General features: G+C 42.2%; 1 protein-coding gene across 1 annotated transcript in view; it reads right to left on the bottom strand.

The window, feature by feature from the left end:
* The window catches only part of PIP4K2A (phosphatidylinositol-5-phosphate 4-kinase type 2 alpha), a 173547-nt gene that overhangs the window by 61894 nt on the left and 90997 nt on the right, over nt 1-20656 (bottom strand). The window contains exons 2-3 of the mRNA XM_007526374.3: nt 4503-4600; nt 2755-2851 (exon numbers count right to left, since the gene is read on the bottom strand). Coding sequence (XP_007526436.1) covers nt 2755-2851; nt 4503-4600 — 195 coding nt within the window. The remainder of the gene's footprint in view (nt 1-2754; nt 2852-4502; nt 4601-20656) is intronic.

A 20656-nucleotide genomic window follows, 5' to 3' on the forward strand; every position in this document is an offset into this window, starting at 1 on the left:
CTCAAGCAGTAGAGCAAGTGCCTCCCATGTGTGAAGTTGTGAGTTTGATCCCTGGCACCACCTGAGAGCAACAAAGACTAAACACATGGAACTCCATGGATGGTGGAGTGGTGTTTTGCATTCCCACTCTTTCATAAAAAAATTAAAATAAGAAAATTGGGCCAGGGGGGTGGTGCAGCAATAGTGTGTATGCTTTCCACATGTGAGACCCTCGGTTCAATCCCTGGTAAAACATAACAACAACAACAACAACAATAAAAGAAATAAATAAAAGTAAGGTCATGGGGAAATCACCTGGGATTAATAGTGGACAAAACAAAATTAAACTCCTGAATGTCTTATAAACCAATGAGGTAATTTTAAGAAGCCCTAAAAGATCGAGGAAGTTCTGAATCTGGGAACACACAGGCATGTTCACATATGTGTGCTAGGTGATTCTGTTGTTATTAATGAGTATTCTAGAACTGTCATTTGAGTTTGTCTTTAACAGCAAGGGAAAACAGTTTTATTTCTGAAAGACATTCAAGACAATCAAAACAATACAGATACGAATATTTGTGGGGACAGTGAAATGTTTTCTTCTTCTCCTCGCATTTCCTCTTAAGAACTGGCCAGGAAAATAAAATACATGGCTGAGTAGTGATGTGCTGAGCACCTGAGATGAGGGGATCCCCTGGTCCTGGCCTACTCCCATTGCTGGTAAGAGCCCAACTTTCCAGTCTTCACCCTCAATACACAGGGGTCCAAGAGGCACCAACTGCCCTCCCCAACCCAAACCAAGCAGCCACCTCGGGCCCCATATTTATGATCTTGTCTTTAGTCAATGCTTCAGGGCTCCTGAGTTGTCCTGCTCCTGTGGAAAAAAATTTAAGCACCCCGGTCACTGGGAAAAGCCTACAGGATTAGGGAGGGAAGGGCCAGGAGATAGCATAGTGGTTATGCAAAGACTTTCATGCCTGAGGTTCCAAGGTTCTAGGTTCAATCCCCAGCACCACCATAAGTCAGAGCTGAGCAGGGCTCTGGTTAAAAACAAACGAAAACTGGGGGCCACTGAAATAGCTCACGAGGACAGTGGGCTGTGTGCTGTATGTGAGATCCAGGTTCAAGCCTGGCCCTGTTGGTGATATTCTCTTTGCCTTTTATTCTCTACCACCACCGCCACCCCCTCCACCAAACAAAACAAAACAAGAGAAACACCTGATTTCCTTCCACATCCTATCTCTGGTTTACTGAAGTTACTTAGAACCTAGAACTTTTGGTTGTTTTTTTTTTAAGTGTTGTTTTAGTAGAAATACAGTTGCCCACGAGAGCAGCAATTTTAATGCCACAAGTGCCAGGCACCGAGGAAGGTGGGAAAGGAGTGGGGCTCTGATGATTAATCACTCTCATGCGGCCCTCTCTGCATGGCTCACTCCACCACACTCAGGGGCCTGCCACAGCCTGGCCAATTAGTTACTGGAGAATCACCCTCCACTAGCCCAATTTGCTTGCAAAGTTTGCACTCAGCAATTTGTGCTCACTTAAATATCAGTGCATAGTTTTCCTCTTTTCTTTGGGGTAGGGAGAGCAGTGGGAACTGGCTCACTCCATTGTATTTCAGCAACTAAATCAGTTGTTTTAGGAAATAAAACAACAACAACACTTTCAGCTGCTGCACAGTTGTCAGAATACAGAGGGCCCACGTAGTGATCCTAAGTGGATGGGTGATGGCTGTGAACGGAGATCCCATAGTGCGTGTCCTCAAAAGGCAGCTTCCATGAAATGCCAGTGCAGTTGTCTTTAATCTCAATTTTTAAAAAGGATTGGGACAAAGAGGAGAACACAGGCTCAAGGAGAAAGCTTGGGGTAAGAGCACAGGATTTGCATGCCTGAGCTCCAAGAGGCCCCAAGTTTGATCCCTAGTGCTGCCACATGCCAGAGCTGAGCAGTGCTCTGGTTAGTCTCTCCCTCTCCCTTTCTCCCTCTCCCCCTCTCTCATAAAAGTAAATGAATACCTTTAAAAAAAAAAAAAGGAAGTCAGGCAAAGGCGATTTACTTTCTTAGGATGGCAACGTCATCAAGATTCAATCCTGCTAGAGAGTGCAGCTGATTTCCACACTGACCTTCTTTGCATGTGGTTCTGAGGTACTAGAAAACACTTTGTTTTTTCATTTTATCCCTCCTTCCACTCTTCTAAAAATGTATTCAATGTTGACTTTTTCTTTTTTATTATTTGACAGGACAGAGAGAAATTCAGAGGGGAGGGAGCAATAGAGACACACCTGTAGTGCTGCTTCACTGCTCGTGAAGCTTTCCCCCTTAGGGTGGGGACTGAGGATTTGAACCTGGGTCCTTGCTTGTGTTAACACAGGCACTTAATCAGGTGTGTCAACACCCAGCCCTCAACATATATATATATTTAACAGAAATATGTTTTGCTTTTGTCCCTCAGTGGTGAGTTTCAAGTACTAGGTTTGATCACAGTCTTTTCTTTCTTGAACTTTAAGCTTAAATGTGAGCTTGGCTCCACTACAGTTTTAAAAGGAAACTGAATACCCGCATGCTCCCCACCTCATACCCCTCACCCCTGTAGGAGTGCACGGAGCCTCTGCTAGGACCCTGAGATCTCAGCCCTGGCGTACATGGGAGAAGGGCCAGTCACAGGCAAGCTCACCTTATTACGTAAGTTAATACTGAAGGCGAACAAATCTATATAGTCTATTTCACAGAGCAGACTGAATTCCACCTGAAGCAAATGTTACACAAGTAACTCACCTGGAAATCTTGATCATCAATTCCAAACCTCTCCCTCAAGTTTCGAAAAACCATGGGGCAGTATTCCTTAAACTTGAAATGGCTCGGCATGTTTTCTCTGAAAGAGTCAGGTCATAGAGAAAAGGTCAGGTGTATGGTTAATCAGCCTTGAATCTGTCACCATCTAATTCCACATGGTCACATGCATAGCGTTCAAGACCCACAGAAGGAACAGGTGCACTTCACAGAACCAAGCAGAGCCCTCTGCAAGAATTCAAGACCTATGACAACCACTGTCTTTTCTTACTGTCTAGAGACATTTTTCTCTCTTAACCCTGACCACACATGACAGCTGCTTTCCTAATGAAGAAGAAATGGGAATGGGCCACACAGGAGGAAATGGGAGAGGAAAAGCACAGAACCTAGAATGTTCTGGAAGGGTAGCAGCGTCAACCACAAAAGGTACTGCCTACACCCATTACTTGATGTTTGAAGCTTGCAAAAGTTGTTTTGCTGTCCCTGGTACTTTACCCAAACATCACATTCTAAAATCATACTAAAGAAAATTCCCTCAACAGGTCAGCATCTAAAATGTATTCTGAGGGGACCGGGTCGTGGCACTCTTGGTTGAATGCATATGTTACAATGTGCAAGGTCCCAGGTTCAAGCCCCAGCCCCCCACTTGCAGGAGTAAAGCTTCACAAGTGGTGACAAGTGCTGCAGATATCTGTTTCTCTCCCTCTGAGTTTCTGGTTACCTCTATCCAACAAATAATATAGTAAAAAATTTAATAAAAATAAAATGTATTATGAGATGTTAAAAGTACTATGAGATAAGGTGACACTAGAATAAGGATTCCAATATGAAATGCCATAACTGATTCTCATGTGGGAGTGAGTTTTTAAATATTTTATTTCATTTTATTTACTTATTTTGGATAAAGATAGAGACATTTAGAGCGAAGAGGGAGACAGTGAGGGAGAAAGAAAAAGAGACATCTGTAGCACTGCTTCATCATTTGTGAAGCTTTCCCCCTGCAAGTAGGGACCAGGGGTTTGAACTGGAGTCTCCTTGATCATTGTAACATGTGCACTCAACCAAGTGAGCCACCACCTGGCCCTGTAGGAGGGAGTTTTTTGGGAGACTCATTCTACTTATTTAGTATTGCGTTCTTCTTGGAGGACACACATGCACATGCACTCCTACTTGTACTTACTGCAGATCACATTATAGCAATCTGTAAGTCAGCTTTCAACCACACAACTGATTGTAAGCTCCCTCAGGGCAGGCCATGCCTCGTTCACTGCTTTATCTCAAGCTCTCTCAATGTGCAATAAATGGGGAGAAGGAACCTTCTGCATGGCCAATATAGCATCCAGTCACTTCCTAAAAGTGACGCCTTTATTCTTCAATGTCCCATGAAGCTTCCACTTCTACTCATCAGTAGCTAATCTCAGAGTTCTGTATAAGACAGCAGAGGTTCACGGCTGCTTAAAAACCCACACAATTTCAGCTTCAAACATTTAAATTGTAATGAGAATATCACTTTTAACATATAAGATATTCATTGAGAACAACGTGCCATATGGCAAGAGGATATTACCCAAGAGGGCCTGCTGTTGCTTTTTGGAAAATGACAGATGGCTATGTTTATAACAGGATTAACTCCATCAGCAAAACTTTACTCCCACCCATTGAAAAATAGATGAGAGAAATTCACACTCCTGGCAGGCCCAGCAGTTCTAAGGAAGGTGGTACTTTGTACTTACTTGTTAAAAAGGTGATTGTCCACCTTTATCTTTGAGTAGGCTTTGAAGTCATCTGGCATCAACATAACAGGGATTTGAACGTGGCTCAGTTCGTTGATCTGGAAAGACAGAGAAGAAATGGCTCAGTTGTTATTAGCTGGGTAGGAAGTGCTTGACTTGAACACAAATCCTAGGGAAGGAACAGAGGCTCTGCTATCTGCTAGGCGGATAGCAGAGCCTCTGGGCCTGCCTTTCTCCCTGCTCTTTCCCTATAATATGTCTCTTGCTGCTTGCCTCACTCCCTTTTTAAACATCACACACTGTTTCCCAAGATCCAGCTCCACTCCCACTGCTAATCTCTGTTGATGCTGGTCTGTGGCGCTCCCAGGCTGGCAGTGGCAAGGCAGGAATTCCAGAAGGCCAATCCTTACTGCCAACAGCCCTGGCTTTTCACCTCTTCTCTTCCTGTTGTCCCTCCTTTGAGCTTCTGTGAATTCCTCTGGTCATACCTTCATGTCAGCTACTCTTGGGAAAGAAAATGTTACTGGAGAAGTGGGGCTTTCCTAATTTTCATGTAAATATTTGTTGAATGGATATGACTATCTCTGCACTCTGGAGGATCAGGAAAAAAAAGTATTGCTATATGCCCTTTACTTTTCTTATAGGAACTAAACTAAAAAAAAAAAAAAAGGTTTGAGGCTGGTATGAATTTACCCAGCGTAGGAGGCTGTGGTCCTGGACTCCATGAAAGTGAGCTGGACTAGGCAGGTTGATAGAGCGAGCACAGGAACAAAAGCAGAGATGCAGTTACAGAGGGTATGGAATGGAGCCTAGCTCCTTCACATTCACTGAGTGGCAGGGCTAGCTTCTCACATGTAATTTCAGCAAGGTGAATTTTCTCTACATTAGTTTTTTGCTTTGTTTTGTTTTTTTCATTGCTACTATGGTTATTCCTGGGGCTAGGTGCTGGCACTATGAATCCACTGCTCCTGGTGACCATTTTTTTCTTTTCTATTTTATTGGATAAGGACAGAAGGAAAGTGAGAAAGGAGGGGGGTATAGAGAGGGAAAGAGAAAGACAGATACCTGCACACCTACTTCACTGCCTGTGAAATGTCCCCCCTGCAGGTGGGGAGTGGGGGTCCTTGAGAATGGCATGGTTAATTATTTTTGCATCTTGATTCCCTAGCTGTATCCTTCTTGCTGCTAAGAATAAAGACCACTTGGAGCAGTTATACTTCCAGTAAATGGAAGAAACCAAGTCTTATTTTTCTTTTAAGTGTGTGTGTGTGTGTGTGTGTGTGTGTGTGTGTGTGTGTACCAGAACATCACTCCTGTACATGTGATGCCAGGCGTTGAACTCAGGAGGACCTCATGCTCTTAGGTCCAATGCTTTAGTCACTGTGGCCACCACCTAGACTATGAAACTTGGGAGGTTTCTCAGTTACAAAAGCAAAAAAAGAAGCAGTGATAAAAAAATTAATTTATTGCTGTTGTTATTGTGGCTTCACTGCTCTGGGCTGACACTTTTCAGCTAGAAAGAGACAGAGAAACAGTGGGTGAGAAGGAAAGCTCCCCTCTATTCAGTGGGGGCTGGAATCCAACCGAGGTCATGTACATGACACAGTGGGCACCCCCCTGAGTAGCTATGTTGCCGGACCTGTAACGCAGAGTTCCAAACACAGTGCCAGTTCATAGAAAGTAGAGAAAAATTTCAAAACACTTCCCTTATCATAAAGTGAGTTGACTCCATAGTCAGCATGGTTCTCATCGGAAAGGGTTTCTCTGCAGAAACTGACAACTTCTTTAAAATTTTTATTTATTTATTTATTTACATTTATTTATTTTCCCTTTTGTTGCCATTGTTGTTTTTTATTGTTGTAGTTATTATTGTTGTTGTTATTGTCGGATAGGACAGAGATAAAATGGAGAGAGGAGGGGAAGACAGAGAAGGAGAGAAAGACAGACACCTGCAGATCTGCTTCACCGCCTGTGAAACGACACCTCTGTAGGTGGGGAGCCGGGGGGGGGGTCGAATCAGGATCCTTATGCTGGTCCTTGTGCTTTGAGCTACGTGCGCTTAACCCACGGCGCTACTGCCTGACTCCCCAAATTTTTATTTTTTTAAATAAACAGAGAAAAATTGAGAGGAGAGGGAGAGATAGAGAAAGTGACAGAGAGACACCTAGATCACCACTCATGAAGCTTTTCCCTTCCCTCGAACCTGAGTCCTTATGCAATGTAATGTGTGCGTTTAACCAGGTATGCCGCCCACCTGCCCCCTTAGAAGCTGCCAATCTTCAACACTTAATTATCTAAAGGAAAGCTGAAGGGCCCAACCAAAGCCTTCAGACATAAATAAGGACGCTTAAAGGATGGGAAAGTTGCCCCACAATGTAGGATATAACTATAACAGGGTCTATAACTATATAACAGGGTCTGGGGGCAAGTATCCTCAACACAGGCTTCCAGGTTCCTACACATTAAGATTAAACACACAGGTGCTAACAGAGCTGACAAAAGTAGGAGTTTCTTCAAACAGAAATTATCCTCTTTTGAAGACTTTAGCTATTAGCATGACCAGAGACAGAATAGCAAATGTACAAAATATATCAAGAAGCAAAAGACAGACAAGCAAAAATGAGTCAACTGAGACTTTTTAAATGATCAATTACTAATAGATTGGAACAAAAGACTTTGCTAATAATGACAGAATCTTTTCTTTTTAAATGATTTTATATAGAAAGCCTGAAATATTCCATGAGAAAATCCATTAGAACTAAGAAACTCAGCAAAGATGCAAAACCAGCACCCAAAAATCAGTTGCATTTAAAATCTTTTTTTTTTGTTGTTAATGATTTTTCAGGAATTTTAAACTTTATTCAGGAAAACTGAGAACACCCATTTGTTGGAGTACAGCTTGGCAGTAAGAAAGTAATGACAAAATCTTAAGAGCAATCCTGGAGAGAAGAGAAATGGAGTATAAAACTTTCATATTAGTAGATGAGAAACTGTCCAAAATAAATCCAACATTTTTTACGAAAGGAAAGAAGAAATAATCACTGCAAACATGATAAAAGATAGAAGGGAGATGTCAGAATAAGTCTGGATAATCACAAAAGGCCTAGGCTGACAAGCAGTTCTAATACTCTTAAAATGAATTAAAGTCAACTGCATGTGAAGAATCTCTTGTAATGGTAAGAACAGAACAAAAGACTGACACACAAAGGATGGAAAAAATATATACTAAATTGTACTAAAGTTATTGCAAAGAAAGCCAGCTTTTGGTATTAGTATCAAGCTAATGACTTAGAGACACAAACATTATTAGGGATAAAGAGGACCTGTCCATGACGATAAAAGATTCAACAAGGAAGAAGGATAAGGGTTTAAGAAAATAAATAATAAGCTAGTCTGAAATTACAAAGCAAAAAGTAAAGTTCCCAGGGAAGAAGGATAATCTATTACAGACAAAAATTTCAGTATGATTTTACTGACAGTTCAAACAAACAGAAAAGTGGGAGATTTAAAACCCCACATTAGACACCATTCACTCATTTCCTGTGCACTACATACTGATATTTATCTATAGCATGCTGGACACGGAGAATTCCCAAACCTTAGTACCAGATTAGATCCTAACACTTTCATTTCCTGCCTTTGATTTTCATGTGATATTTGCAGAGCCTCTAGCTTCCCTGAGACTGAAGTCACTGAAAGGAGTGTAATCTAAGCTCAGACTGTGAACTTCAAGCTAGAAGTACCTGCTGAGTACTGGCCTGTTTCCCTCCCAATGGGCGATCCTGGTGAATTGGCTGCACTGTCCTAGGGAACCCTTGGCATAGTTTGGGGAGCAGAACTGTTTAAAATAGCAGACACTATTGATGGAATAAACTAACCAGAACAATCTTTTAAAAAGCACTGTAACACACTCAACACAAGCTACACAAGGGTATATAACCAAGCAACCCAGTGTACATCACACATCCGACAAGTGCATGATATCCAACGTCTAGACAGAACTGGTACTGACCAACAAGATAAGTAAAACAGCCCAATAAATAAAAGTGGAAAGGGGTGGGAGTAGATAGCATAATGGTTATACAAAAAGACTCATGCCTGAGGCTCCAGGTTCAATGGCCCAGGTTCAATCCCCCTGCACCACCATAAGCTGAAGCTAATCAGTGCTCTGGTAATAAAAAAAAATAAAAAAATTTTAAAAAGTGGGACAAAGAACTAAACAATTTTCTAAAGAAGAGATAGACATGACCCATAACCACATAAAGAAATGTTCCACTTCACTTGTCATCAGAGAAATGCAAATTAAAACTACACCAAGATACCATCTCACACCTGTGAGAATGGCCTACATTAAGGAAAGAAATGACAGATGTTGAAGAATTTGGGGAGAAAATGGGACTCTGCTACACTGTCTGATGTGAATGAAAACTTGTGTAGCCTCTGTGGAAGACTGTATGGAGAGTCCTTAAACATGTAAAGAGAATGGATCCAATGATACCACTCCTAGGAATTTACCCAAAGGACATGCAAGCTCTGATTAGAAGAGACATATGCAACCCTATATTCATAGCTGCATTGTTCACAATACCTAAAAAATGGAAGCAGCCTAAATGCCCATCATCTTGACAGGCTAAAGAAATTATGATATATATATATATATATACATATATGTATATATATATATCATAGAAGATTACTTTTCAATAAAAAAAGAGATGATACTGTGTCCTTTGGGACAAAACAGATGGAACTGGAGGTGATTATGCTTAACCAAATAAGCAAAGAGATGAAAGACAACTATTAGATTTCATTCTTTTTTTATTATTAAAACTTTTTACAAAATATTTATTTATTCCCTTTTGTTGCTCGTTGTTTTATTGTTGTAGTTATTGTTGTTGTTATTGATGTCATTGTTGTTGGATAGGACAGAAAGAAATGGAGAGAGGAGGGGAAGACAGAGAGGGGGAGAGAAAGATAGACACCTGCAGACCTGCTTCACCGCTTGTGAAGTGATTCCCCTGCAGATGGGGAGCCGGGGGCTCAAAATGGGATCCTTACACCGGTCCTTGCGCTTTGCGCCACCTGTGCTTAACCTGCTGTGCTACTGCCTGAAACCCTGGATTTCATTCTTATGTGGAATATAGACAACTGATATACTTGAACTTTGCAAAAACAAGCAAACAAAAAACCCCCACAGAAGCAAGGGAACTGTAACTGTTTCTAAGACTTGTGAGAATTATGGTGTTTATGTTTGGGAGGTGGGAGAACAAGGGTACAGAACTTTGGTGCTGGGTTTGGTGTGGAATTATACATTGTCATCTTACAATATTGTAACCTAAAAAGGGAGAAGATGCACTGTAACAGACTACAACCTACAGTCACTTTACATTCATGCCATAACCTTTCTACAACCACTGGTAACCAACAGAGAATTTGTGTAATTTAACTACACTGATGATTAATAGGGCAGGGAGACAGCTCACCCAGAAAAGAACAAGCTTTGGCAGCACCTCATCCCCCCCCCCCCCCGGGGGCAGGGAAGTTGACTCCATGAGCAAAGCACATACTGTGAAGGCTTCAGGAGGCCCCAGGTTCCAGCACCAGCATCCATACAAGCAAAAAGATTAAAGACAACCTTACATGGTACAGTGGTGCTCTGCTACTCTCTCTCTCTCTCTCTAGTACTACCCAACTATCAAGTATTTTCCATTATAGTTTGGGACGGACACACACACACACACACACACACACACACACACACACACACACACACACAGGCAGGGGGGAGGGGAAGAAAGAAACAAGAGCAGAGAGAAGGCAGAGCAGGTGGGGTGGAATACAGTTTAGAGTAAGCAGCACGGAACAGAGCAGGTAGCTCACGGCTACAGGCAGGGGAAAGTCTCTTGGATAGAGATGAGCCTGATGTCATAATGAGATGGATGGAGAGACAAGACTGAAATATCTTGGAAAATTCACACTTTCAGCTGTTCTTCCAAATCCCATCTTCTTTCTTTTTTCTTTTTTTTAAATTGCCACCAGGGTTATCACTGGGGCTCAGTGCCAGTACTACAAATCAACCATTCTGGTGGCCACTTTCTTCCTTTTTCTTTCTTTCTTTCTTTCTTTCTTTCTTTCTTTCTTTCTTTCTTTCTTTTCTTCTTATATTTGCTATAACAGAGGGCAATTGAGAGGAGAGGGGGAAATAAAGAAAGAGGGAGAAAAACAGACACCTGGAGATCTGCTTTACCACTCATGAAGCCTCTCCCTTGCAGGTGGGGTGTGGGGCTCAAACCCGGGTCTTTGTGCATGGTAATGTGTGTGGTCAACAGGTATACCCAGTTGACCTGCCCCCCCTTTCCATTTTCAAAATCAAAGTATGTGCCCTAGGAAATAGGGAATGCCTGCTTTTTCATTATTATCAATAAAAGAGAAAACAATGAGAAAGCAATTACACTTGCAGCTGGGTTTAACCTGAATCCTCACACAATGAAACCAAAAGACAATCTCCAGATCATATAGTATAATCTCTCATTTTGCAGATTTCAATCTACGTTGGCATATATATTAGTTCAATACTCCCTTCAAAGCCTCTTGGGTCAGGTGAGTGGTTAGATTTAATGACTCGTGAACAGATATTTCATGAACCAGAAGATCTGCACTTAAAAGGAATTTCTGATTAGTAGGCAATGTTTTCTCAACAGTGTACCCATGTGTCTCTATATTATAGTTTTTTTCTATAAATGTGTTATACTTAGTTGTATGGGGATGAGGGGTCATTTGTAAGTTTTTACCATGATGTAGGAATTACAGGGCTGCCTGGTAAGTGAAAGGCCTTTTTTAATTTCCTGGGTGACACCGGCCTTTAGTTTGTCACACAAACTATGTTGAACCCTTGTTTCCAGTTGAATTCATGAGCTGGTGCAGGTAATGGAAACAGATCATCTCCTTGAGTAAGGTTAACTCTAGTTGTTAATTTCAATCTTCCAGATAGGACTACTGGCTGTGAGCTTTCAGATCCCAGGACAAAATTCTTGGGATTTAAGTTTTCAGTGTGAGGAGACTTTATTAGTCTGGCATTCTAATCATCCCATTCTATATGCATTTTGAAATTAGTAGCCAATCTAATAATGACTTATCATTAATTTACATGTCATTATCAGTATTTTTCATAAAACATTTATGGTTTTCTGTCTTTGTAATTACGTAGTATTGCATATGTTACATAATATTCATGAATGGAAAGAAATGGCTGGTATTAACACTACTACTTTGGAGGAAAGATAAACACACCCCTGGAGGAATAAACATGCATTAAGAAATCCACATCATTTTTAATTTATAGAAATAATTGCTGTTTTGGAGTTTATTAAAATTATATTAACCTTGTTCAGCACTGAACTGAAAGTGCCAGTTCTATTATTGAAGCCACATTTAAGACTCCTTCAGGCTGCAAATCAGCTTTCACAACAAAAGTGCAAAATACCACTTAATATGTGTGAAGTTCTTAATAGATGTCAAACCACTTTGGCAAACATGTGTTCATTTTCAATTTATGTGAACAGTCATATAAATTCTTGGTCTGAAGAAGCTTATTATCATAAAAGCATACTGTAAATACCCAATCCCTATGAAGAGGAGCTGTAACTAGGTCTGAAGGTGCCCAGGGAAGGGCCTTTCCTTCCAGTTTATACCATGTTAGCAACCCCAAAACATCTTTACCCTTCTTTTTTCTCCTCCTTTTTAATGTAGTGCTGAGGATGGGGAAGTCTCATGCATATGCTCTCTTATGACTGAATGGCCTCCTGGGTCCAGTAGTTGTTCATTATTTAGAGAAAGATGTGAGATGGAGAGGGAGATACAGAGAGATGTCTAGGTTCAGCTTGCTTTAGTTCACTTCCACACTTGGCACTGAACTTGATGCGAACACTTAGTGGGCACCTGTCAAGCATCACATTAACCACTTAAAGCACAGTATCCTATCTAATCTCTACACCCAGAATGGAGTATGTCCTTCCTAGTGCCCATTCCACTATCCCATAACAGTACCCACTATTATTATTGAATTAGGGACCCACTTTCCAGATAAATAAGTTGAGGCATTCTGTGACTAGGTACATTATCCCAGGCTGACTCTTTCTCAGTCAGGCAATTCATTTGAATCATCTCACATATAAAATGCAGGGAGCAGGTCCAAGAAGAGCCTTTGGAGTTTTGAACATCTCATGAGGACAGAGTCACAGTAACCTGAATCAGATGTCCACCGACCTGAAAGTGAAATCTTCACTGTGCTATATATATATATTCCAGGAAATTCCTTTTTTATGTTAAAGGAGCTATTCAATAGGTGTTTAGAAGAAATGGCACCATGCATGCTTAATCAAATTTATACCTTAGTCTATTACAATTATACCAGCTGTGATTTCAGTAAGTGAAATTTAGTATCAGAAAGACTTGTGTGACTAAAAAGCCATTATTTCCCTAACATTCCTTGTCATTGAAAAAGGAGAGGGAGGATCATATAGTCCTGAAACTTATGTAATAATATAACCCAATTCAATAAATCCAATACAAATTTCTTTTAAACAAAAAAAAGCTTCATTAGATCTTTATGACTCATATAAGAAATATCCTTGAAGGATACAAAATTGATTTTCCAATTGTTTATTAGAAGCAAGTTGTCTCATGAAGACCTCCTAATCTCATCTGCTATATTCTTACCTTTAGGTTCTTGATTATTAAACAATTTGTCCTGCTTTATATCTTAATAAATTTTCAGCCACAAAGTTGCAGATACTAACATGATGCAAATCTGACTTCCCTGGGCAGATAATCTCACCAATGTGTCCTTGAACCCCACCTCCCTAGAGCCCTGACCCATTAGGGAAAGACTGAAATAGGCTGTGGGGGATAGGTCAACCTGCAAATGCCCATGTCCAGCAGAGAAGCAATTTTGGAAGCAAGACCTCTCACCTTCTGCACCCCACAAAGAATTTTGGTCCATACTCCCAAAGGGATAAAGAACAAGAACTTTCTAGTGTAGGGGATGGGATATGGAACTCTGGTTGTGGGAATTGTATGGAATTGTATCCCTCTTATCCCACAATCTTGTCAATCATTATGAAATCACTAAAAAATAAAATAAAAGAGAAGAGGGGGTTGGGCGGTGGCGCAGCGGATTAAACGCACGTGGCACAAAGCACAAGGACCAGCATGAGGATCCCAGTTTGAGCCCCCAGCTCCCCACCTGCAGGGGAGTCACTTCACAGGTGGTGAAGCAGGTCTGCAGGTGTCTGTCTTTATCTCCCCTTCTCTCCATTTCTCTCTGTCCTATCCAGCAAGGAACGGTATCAACAATAACAATAATAACCACAACAAGGCTACAACAACAAGGGCAACAAAAGGGGGAAAAAATGGCCTCTAGGAGCAGTGGATTCATGGTGCAGGCACTGAGCCCCAGCAATAACCCTGAAGAAAAAAAAGAAAGAAAGAAAAGAGAAGAAAAGAAGCAAGTTATCTGAGTTTTCTATGAAAAATATGATAAAAAAGTATTCAGCCTTTTCCTTTTAAAATACTATACCCGGAGCAACTCAGGCTGGGCCTCTTCTATGTACATCCTCACTTCTACATCGCCCCCCCCCCCCCAGGTGACCTCCATCACTGTGAGGCAGGTCTGCTTTCTGTGAAGTAGGTCTGCTGACTGCAAATGCTGTCACCCCTGCAAATGTGGCAGCATGATCACACTGGCAAAAAAGCAGAGTGTGCAATTAATCTGGGAAAGAAAAATGGGAATAATACATAGTTACTGGCCAAGGAATAAATAAGTGAGGCCCAGCAGGTAAGGGCTCTGAAATTAAGGCATACGGGGTGCTGCGAGCTAGCCTGACTGCACTGCGACATATTAGAAAATAAGCTTCACTAATTTATATACTTTTTAAGTAAAGATTAAGCTCATAAAATGCAAGGCGTATTAAGGACACTTCATTAACTCAGATACATTCATCCTAAATATGGTGCCCGCAGACTAATACATAATTAGCAATTGGTTTCCAGGCAGCCAAGCATACACAAAAACGAGAGAAGAAAGAGCACAAAGAAGAAAACCTCTCGTAGGTGTAGGTGGCAGGTGCTGAGATGGTGAATGGGCTCAAGGGAGACCGCTCACTACAGAGTGGGCCACGCTGAGGCGACGGAGGAGGCAGCCCACAGGTGAAGCTGCAGGTTTTACTCCTGGGGATACAGGCTTCCTCTGTGACCTCAAAGTAGGATGTTCTGATTTGCAACCATTTGGGTGCTTCTGGGAATAGAGTTCCCATTCATTTATATGGAAAAATGTTAGAGTACCCCCAGGCTCAACCAACCAACCAACCAACCAACCAACCAACCAACCAACCAACCAACCAAATCATGCCAAAACATTTTTGTTTCAGATAGTGTGAGCAACCTGAAAGGCTGGCAGCTGGGAGCTGCTAGGGAGAGCTCTTTCTGCAGCAGGTGCTCATGCAAGCTGGGAGGAGAGAGGAGAGGAGAGAAGAGAGAAGGGAAGGGAGGGGAGGGGAGGGAAGGGGAGGATAGGGGAGGGGAGGATAGGGGAAAGGAGGGGAGGGGAGAGGAGGGGAGGGGAGAGAGGAGAGGAGAGAGAGGAGAGAAAAGAGAAGAGGAGAGGAGGGGAGGGGAGAGGAGAGAGGAGAGAAAAGAGAAAAGAGGAGAGAAGAGAGGAGAGAAGAGAGGAGAGGAGAGAAGAAAGGAGAGAAGAAAAGAGAGAGGAGATTAGAGAGAAGAGAGGAGAGGGAAGAGGAGGGAAAGGGAGGGAAGAGAAGAGAGGAGAGCAGAGAGAGAGAGGAGAGGAGAGGAGAGGAGAGGAGAGGAGAGGAGAGGAGAGGAGAGGAGAGGAGAGGGGAAGGAGGGGAGGGGCGAGTACAGGAGAGAAGAGGAGGGGAGGGGAGAGGAGACAGACTGCCTCAGAGGAGTAGGTATATAACAAGAGTGGGAATTATTCTAAACGGCCCATTTTTCCTACCTCTAATTCAAGACACAGATTGAAGAGGATTTGCTTTATCTCTGAAAACAGCATTCCTACTGCTTAAATATGAGTGTGTATTTAATAACAGGATTTGGAGATTTAAAAAAAAAAACATATAGTGGGCAAATTGCAGGGTGATAAACCTAAACAAGATAAGCCCAAAGGGCTCGAGATCCATAAGGACTCAGTGGGAAAAGATCTGCAATGCATAACTGGACCTGACTGTTGTTTTGGATACTATTTTAGCTTTAATTAATTTCTGAGGGAAATCAAATAATAAAACTGTCATAGGAGAGTCCCTAGACTTTACAAATCTTTCAGCCGCTTCTAGCTTCATCTCCTGACTTGGTAACAACAAAAATGTGACACACACAAAGTTACCTTTCATGTTAAAAGTCTCTCTTTTTTCTCTTTATTTCTCCCTATGAAGATAAATACTATCCACTTACTGGATTCATCTTTAAAAAAACATTTCGGGAGCTGGGCGGTAGCGCAGCAGGTTAAGTGCACGTGGCGCAAAGTACAAGGACCATCGTAAAGATCCGGGTTCGAACCCCAGGCTCCCCACTGGCAGGGGAGTTGCTTCACAGGTGGTGAATCAGGTCTGCAGGTGTCTATCTTTCTCTCCCCCTCTCTGTCTTCCCCTCCTCTCTTCATTTCTCTCTGTCCTATCTAACAATGATAACATCAATAACAACAACAACAATAAAAAACAACAAGGGCAAAAAAGGGGAAAAATAAATAAATAAATAAATAAAATAAAAACCCATTTCATTGTGACTCTATGGCTCATAAGCATCAAAGAATTCTTCCTACGAAATAATTTACTCTGAATAGCTCTTGTCCTAAGTTTTACTGGAGGTGAGTGAGTAGAAGCCCAAATGGCTACTGGTGTTGTTGGGGGGGGGGGGTGTATGGTAGAGCACACAGGACCTGCAAGTAAAGTTAAAATGGCAACAGCTAGGAGGTAAGAAGTGGGGTTATCACCAGAGCTACTGGAATGAGTCACAACTGATGTTCTAACGGGTTCTGGTGAGAACAAATAGCAGAGTATTTAAATGCTTTTAAAAAACCAGAGTGGGGGGTCGGGCGGTGGCGCAGTGGGTTAAGCGCATGTGGCGCAAAGCGCAGGGACCGGCGTAAGGATCCCGGTTCGAGCCCCCGGCTCCCCACCTGCAGGGGAGTCGCTTCACAGGCGGTGAAGCAGGTCTGCAGGTGTCTATCTTTCTTTCCCCCTCTTTATCTTCCCCTCTTCTCTCCATTTCTCTCTGTCCTATCCAACAACGAACAACATCAACAATGGCAATAATAATAACCACAATGAGGCTACAACAACAAGAGCAACAAAAAGGGGGAAAAATGGCCTCCAGGAGCGGTGGATTCATGGTGCAGGCACCGAGCCCAGCAATAACCCTGGAGAAGGGAAAAAAAAAAAAAAAACCAGAGTGTTCGCTAGTTCTTCCCAAAGGTATACCAAAGACCTCAAGTGCATCTCTAAGAAAATATGTCTGGGGGCCGGGCGGTGGCAAAACCGGTTAGACACACACAGTGCTATATGCAAAGATCCACATAAGGACCAGAATTTGAGCCACTACTCCCCACCTGCAGCGAGGATGCTTCAAGAGTGGTGAAGAAGGTCTGCAGGGGTCTCTCTGTTCCTTCCTCTCCCTCTCTATTTCCCTTTCCCTCTCAATTTCTCTCTGTCTTTATTGAATAAAAAGTGTGTGTGTGGGGGGGGGGGATTCCCAGGAGCAGTGGGTTTGTAGTGCTGGCACTGAGCCCCAGCAATAACTCTGGTGGTAAAAGAAAAAAAAAAAGTATTTCTGACATGGAACAGGGAAGCAGATAAAAGAACTTAATAATAGATTTCCTGGCTTAGAGTTATCCAAATCAGGTGCACCACCTACTGCCTCCCCTTCCAAACACCTAGGAGTAGGGGAGTCTGGTGGTAGCACAGCAGGTTAAGTGCAGGTAACCCAAACACCTAGGAGCAGATGTCTAAAGAAATTCTGTATCTGTGAATAGGAATGTCACCACAGACATAAAAATGAAAATTCTTATTTTATGACTGTAGGAACAATCTTAATGCCCTGAGAACAAAACAAAATACCTAAAGAAGACTGTATTCTCTCTCTCTTTTTTCTATTAACTTTCTTAATAGAAACAGAATTGCCTAAATTCTGTAGAGTGATATTTTGTAATCTGATATGATTTTTAATTTTCTCCATAGCAGAAAAAGGATGAACCTTAGTACCAACTCTCTGAAAAAAATTTACAATCTTGCTGTGACTATAGACTGAAACAAAATAAAGCAAATCTCCCTATGTCTCAAGCTTACTGTCATCACCTGAAATGCTGAAGCTCTTATTGCAACTTACACTGTAATACTTAACAACAATTTGGAAGTCCAATGGCTTCAGAAGGGTAAGGATAGCTAGCAAAAGCAAATTAGAGAGGAGAGAAAACCAGGCAACTGACAATATTTGTGAAAAATATTTTAACTTGTCTGGAGGCCAGAGATCAATTTTCTTCTCTTTCCTTTCTTTTTTTTTTGCCTCCAGGTTATTGCTGGGGCTCAGTCCACTGCTCCTGGAGGACATTTTTCCCCCTTTTATCATTGTTGTGGTTATTATTATTGTTGTTGCTATCATTGTTATTGGATAAGACAGAGAGAAATTGAGAGAGAAGAGGAGACAGAGGGGGAGAGAGGGAGAGAAAAGATAAGATACCTGCAGACCTGCTTCACTGCTTGTGAAGTAATTCTCCTACAGGTGGGGAGCCGGGGGCTCAAACTGGGACCCTTATGCCAGTTCTTGCACTTCGCGCTACGTGTGCTTAACTCACTGTGCTACCACCGACTCCCATAGAGATCAATTTTCTATAGCTGCTTTGTCACTATTCATTTTCTATAACTATTAAAAAATTTAAGTGACTACCTCTGTATTTGCAGATAAAACAAAAATCCAATATGGATATGCATTTGAGTTGAAGTCTTCTGAAATGCCGACTACCTTCAAACATCTAGTGAATGTTTTATTTTTGACAAGTCAACTAAAATGGTTCTGATGTGTGTCAATTATCTATGATTCACAAATTAATGAAACCAGCAGTTATCTTTCACTTTCTTGTATCACTGATCACCTCTAGTTCTAGCCTCTTATCCCAAAATATTTCTTTTTCCCATTGAATATAAAAGAAAGAAAGAAAGGAAGGAATGAAGGAAGGAAGGAAGGAAGAAAGAAAGAAAGGAAGAAAGAGAGAGAGAGAAAGAAAGAAAGAAAGAAAGAAAGAAAGAAAGAAAGAGAGAGAAGAAAGAAAGGCCATTCTGGGAAGAGGGCCTAACACTCCAATGCCCCTCTGGGAGTGGTGCTGGGCTAGTTCCGGGAAAGATGGGGAGGAATTTGGTATGTGAGGTCCACCCACATGCAAACAGAATCCCACATCACAGCTGGACAAGTGAGCAAGGAGGAGAGGCTGGGTATTTAGCCTCACAAGAGCACAAGACAGGATGATGGAGAGGGTGATGGGTGTGGAGGACTTAGAACTTTCATTTTTCTTTCTTTTTCTTTTCTTTTTTGAATTTTCCCAGCAAACTTCTTAGTTGCATCCTATATTAAGATTCCAGAAGGGAAGCACTGGATTCCTGATTTGCTCAGGGCTGGTCTTTGAATTTACTTTCCATGAAGAGAACAGAGAAGCAGCCTGTTCCAGCACAGGAAGAACAATGTGAGGAAGGTGGCCATTATGCAGCATATATAGCTTTCCCGGATTCTCATTTTAAGGGATGAATTCACCATGCTTCCCCCCACCCCCAATACTTCCTTTCCAGAAATGTGGCTAAAATGACAATAAAGGAGTCAGAGATGGGAAGGAAAACAAACACAAGTCAAGAAAATTGGAAAGTAGGCAAGAGAAGAGGGAAAATTTCCAAAGACAAAAAGCAGAGGGTTGTAACTATACAAAGGGAGAGAAGGCTGCAGAGCTCACAGGAGTGTAGCCACTGGAGTTCAGGCACAGGAAGTGCACTGCCTGCTGCCAACCAGCCCATCCCAGCCATGGGACACAGGAGATCCATTCCTTCTAGAGAGAACTGAGAGCAGAGAGTTCAGAGCAGGGCAGGCTGGGCCCCGGAGTGGAAATCCCCACTCCCACCCCAGGACCTCAGCCACTACCCTGAGTTGCCATCAGACCTGTGGCCTGTGGCCACTCCCCCAGGGACAAAGGAGGAAGACTCCTCTCTGGAGGCAAGAATCTGGTGTGTGGGGACAAAATTACCCAAGCACCTTCACATCAGAGCCTGGTGGTTCTCAAACCGACAAGCACCACCACTTGCTCCATGCACCCACGGCTTGAGCTATCAGCCAGGCCACACCTGAAATGTGAAGGGAGAAGAAGGAGCCTCTAAGCATTTGAGGGAAGCCACTGACATGGAAGAGACAAATCTGTATTTTTTTTTTTCCTCAGTGACATTTCACACCATACAATATGAAATACCAAATTGAGTATTCACCGTTCTCAAAATAGTCTGAGATTGAGTATGGTGAATGCTGGCTGCTGCTTTGACTAAAAGCTGTGTTATTTTAATCGAAACAAGGCCCATGAGGGGAAAAGAGGAGGAACAGGAAGAGCTAGAGTCTCCATCTACCAGGACAGAATGTCACAGATAACATCTGTTGTCCACAAACTCCTCAGCAACAGTGTAAGTGTATTATAGACACAAGAGGCACAAAACCCACAAGAGGCAGCCCCCAGGGGAAACTTCTATGTTTATCTGTGTATGCTAGTATGGAAAGTTCTTTAAGAACGTGTGTGAAAAGAAACAAACAATATAAATATAACGTGCCCTCACTTTACATTTTCAAGAAAGGTTCTGCACTCAGATTATCTGTATCTGAGACATATAGAGACGGAATAAAAGTCGGGGGGACATGGCTGTGGGTCATGGTGGAGTTGTGAAACTCCTCCCACCTTATTTTCATAATCATAATAGAGGGGGGAAAATACAGAATACTTCAGACGCATCTGAGGGCAAGTCATAACTAAGCCCAAAGCAAAGGTCCCCAACAGGACCTTGCCTTCCAGGCGAGGGAGGAAGAGCTCTCTTTTCTCTTCCTGTGCATTCAAAATCCATGTA

Source organism: Erinaceus europaeus, chromosome 6, assembly GCF_950295315.1.
Source record: "Erinaceus europaeus chromosome 6, mEriEur2.1, whole genome shotgun sequence".
Classification (NCBI taxonomy): Eukaryota; Metazoa; Chordata; class Mammalia; order Eulipotyphla; family Erinaceidae; genus Erinaceus; species Erinaceus europaeus.